The sequence below is a fragment of the Monoraphidium neglectum genome (assembly GCF_000611645.1).
Source record: "Monoraphidium neglectum strain SAG 48.87 unplaced genomic scaffold scaffold06319, whole genome shotgun sequence".
Classification (NCBI taxonomy): Eukaryota; Viridiplantae; Chlorophyta; class Chlorophyceae; order Sphaeropleales; family Selenastraceae; genus Monoraphidium; species Monoraphidium neglectum.
The window spans coordinates 1-2,329 of record NW_014007319.1 but is presented as its reverse complement, the minus strand read 5'-3'; the positions used below and the strand labels follow the sequence as shown (position 1 = coordinate 2,329).

Sequence of the window (2,329 nt, the reverse complement as noted above, 5' to 3'; positions counted from 1 at the left end):
CTCCGCGTTCCCCGCCGGCCGCGGCGCGGCGGCGCCCGCGCGCCGCGCGCCGCCGCCGCCCGCGGCGCCGCTGGTGCTGGTGGCTGCGGTGGCTGCGGCCAAGGAGGGGGAGCTCGGGGAGCTCCCCATATTCCCTGGCAGCAGCAGCAGCAGCAGCAGCAGCAGCAGCAGCAGCAGCGGCGGTGCGGGGCGCACCACAGGCGACTTTGCCTGGGATGGAGCCTCACAACGCCCAGATCCCCCCGTGACGGTGGTCTCCCCCGGCCTCGCCGCCAGCTGGTACCTCAACCTGTGGGGCGCCACCAACGCCGCGGTCCTGCAGCCCGTGCTGCACCGCGCGACGCCGCGCCCCGATGTATCAGAGTGGGCGTTCGCGGCGACCGGCGACACCGTGCTCACGGCCGCGCTGAGCGGCATGCTGCCCGTGGCCGCGGCGGGCGGGGGGTTTGTGATCAGGGTGGAGTCCGCCGACCCGTTTGCGCTGTGGCTGGGCGGCAGACGGGTGCTTTTGGTGGACGATGCTGCGAAGGGGCAGGGCGGGCAGCCCGCTGGCAGCTGGGACACACGCGTGGCGTTCCGCGGGCCAGGTGGGCGAGTGCATCGAACCAGCAACGCCGGGCGCAATGGGAGGGGGGATCACTGGCGGGCGGGCGCGGCGAGCGGCAACTGAGAGCGACGCCTCGCCTGAGCCCCTGACCACCTGTTCACGTTTGCCTCTGTCTGCCCGCGCGTCCCCTGATCCTGGGGCCCTTTCCAGCTATCATAGACAAAGCACTTTTCCGCCCTCGACCTGCCACCCTGCATCTACTGCCGCCGCCTCGAAAGATCCTGCCTGCCTCCCTGCAACCACCCAAACGGTGCCCCTTCCAAAACTCACCTGGCCAGGCAACTACACCCTGACAGCCATGATTTTCAGGAAACAGGACGCCTCAACAGACTCGCGCTTCAACATCACGTGGCGCACGCCCGCCGCGACCGCCTTCGTTCCGCTGCCCCAGATGCTGTCGCTCGGCCACCGTCCCGCGGCCGCGGGCGCAGCGCTTGAGCTGCTCACGCGCGGTGCAGCCGCGGCCGCGGAGGGGGCGGTGGCGGGCGTTGTGGAAGTGGCGGCCGCGCCTGCGGCCCAGCAGCAGCAGCAGCAGCAACAGGCGGTGCGGCGGCGACGGGGCCGGGGACGGCGACTGCAGCAGGAGGCGGCCGCGGCGCCCCCAGCGGCGGCGCATGACCGTCAGTGGTGGTCTGAGCACAATCAGAGGGGCGGCAGGCACCAAGTGCAGCAAGAGCAGCAGGAGCAGGAGGAGCAGCAGCAGCAGCAGCAGCAGCAGCAGCAGCAGCAGCAGCAGCAGCAAGAGGAGTTGCAGCAGCAGGAGGAGGAGACGCCGCAGCCGCAGCAGCAAGAGGAGCCGCAGCCGTTCCAGGAGGACCCCCAATGGCGGTGGCCGGCACCTGAGGCCGCCACAGAGCAGCCGCCCCCACCCCAGCGCACCGGCGAGGCCCCAGCCCCAGCCCCAGCCAGCAGCGCGGCCGGCGCGCCCGCGGACAAGGGCGGCCCTGCCGCCGCAGCGCCGCCTGCGGCTTTGCAGCCCCCGCCGCTCGCCCTGCCCGGCAGCCCCGGCCTCGCCGCGTCGTACTCTGCGCGCGACCAGGACAGGCACACGGTCCTCCTGCCCTCCCTCGCGCTGGGCGCGCCGTTTGCCGCCGCGGGCGGCCTGCCGCACCTCGATTTTGACGGCCAGCCCTACCGCCTCCAGCGTGCCCTGATGGGCGACGCCGCCGGCGCGGCGGCGCTCGAGGCGCTCGGCTCCGCGCGCGGCTGGCTCGACGCGGGCGCGCTGCTCGGGGGCCGGGCGGGCGCGGATGGGGGGCCGAGGGGCGTGCGGTTCGAGCTTGCATGCGAGCGCTGCTGGCTGCTGCTTGACGGTGTTGTCGTTGTTGGTACCAAGGACGGCGCAGCCAGGTCTGGGTGCGTCGAATTCCCCGAGGCCGCGGCTTCCTTGGACGGCGCAGCGGGCGGCGCCGCCGGCGCCGCCGGCGCGCGGGCGCTGGTGCAGATGGAGCTGCAGTTTGCGACGAAGGCGCTGCCCGTGGCGGGCCTGTCGCTGCGGTACCGCGCCTGCCAGCCCGAGCGGGCCGCGGCGGCGGCGGCGGCGGCGGCGCAGGGCATGCCGCAGGAGGCGGCGGAGGACGAGGCGGATGGGGGTCGAGAGTTTGCGCCGCTGGGGGACGCGCTGGCGCGAGGCTTAGTGCTGTCTGAGTCAGACCTGCGGGCGGGGCACTACCAAGAGGGACTTACGTGCGAGGTCTCCACTGCTGCCGCACCGGACAGCGC

At 73.7% G+C, this 2,329-nt stretch overlaps 1 protein-coding gene across 1 annotated transcript; it reads left to right on the top strand.

Annotated features, from left to right (window-relative positions):
• Positions 1–103: 103 nt before the first annotated feature.
• Positions 104–587, top strand: MNEG_16394 (hypothetical protein; the record flags this gene model as incomplete). The annotated part of the gene is made up of 1 exon (XM_014035136.1): positions 104–587. A coding segment is annotated over one exon (484 nt), but the record flags the coding sequence as incomplete, so codon positions are not given.
• Between the last annotated feature and the right edge of the window lie 1,742 nt (positions 588–2,329).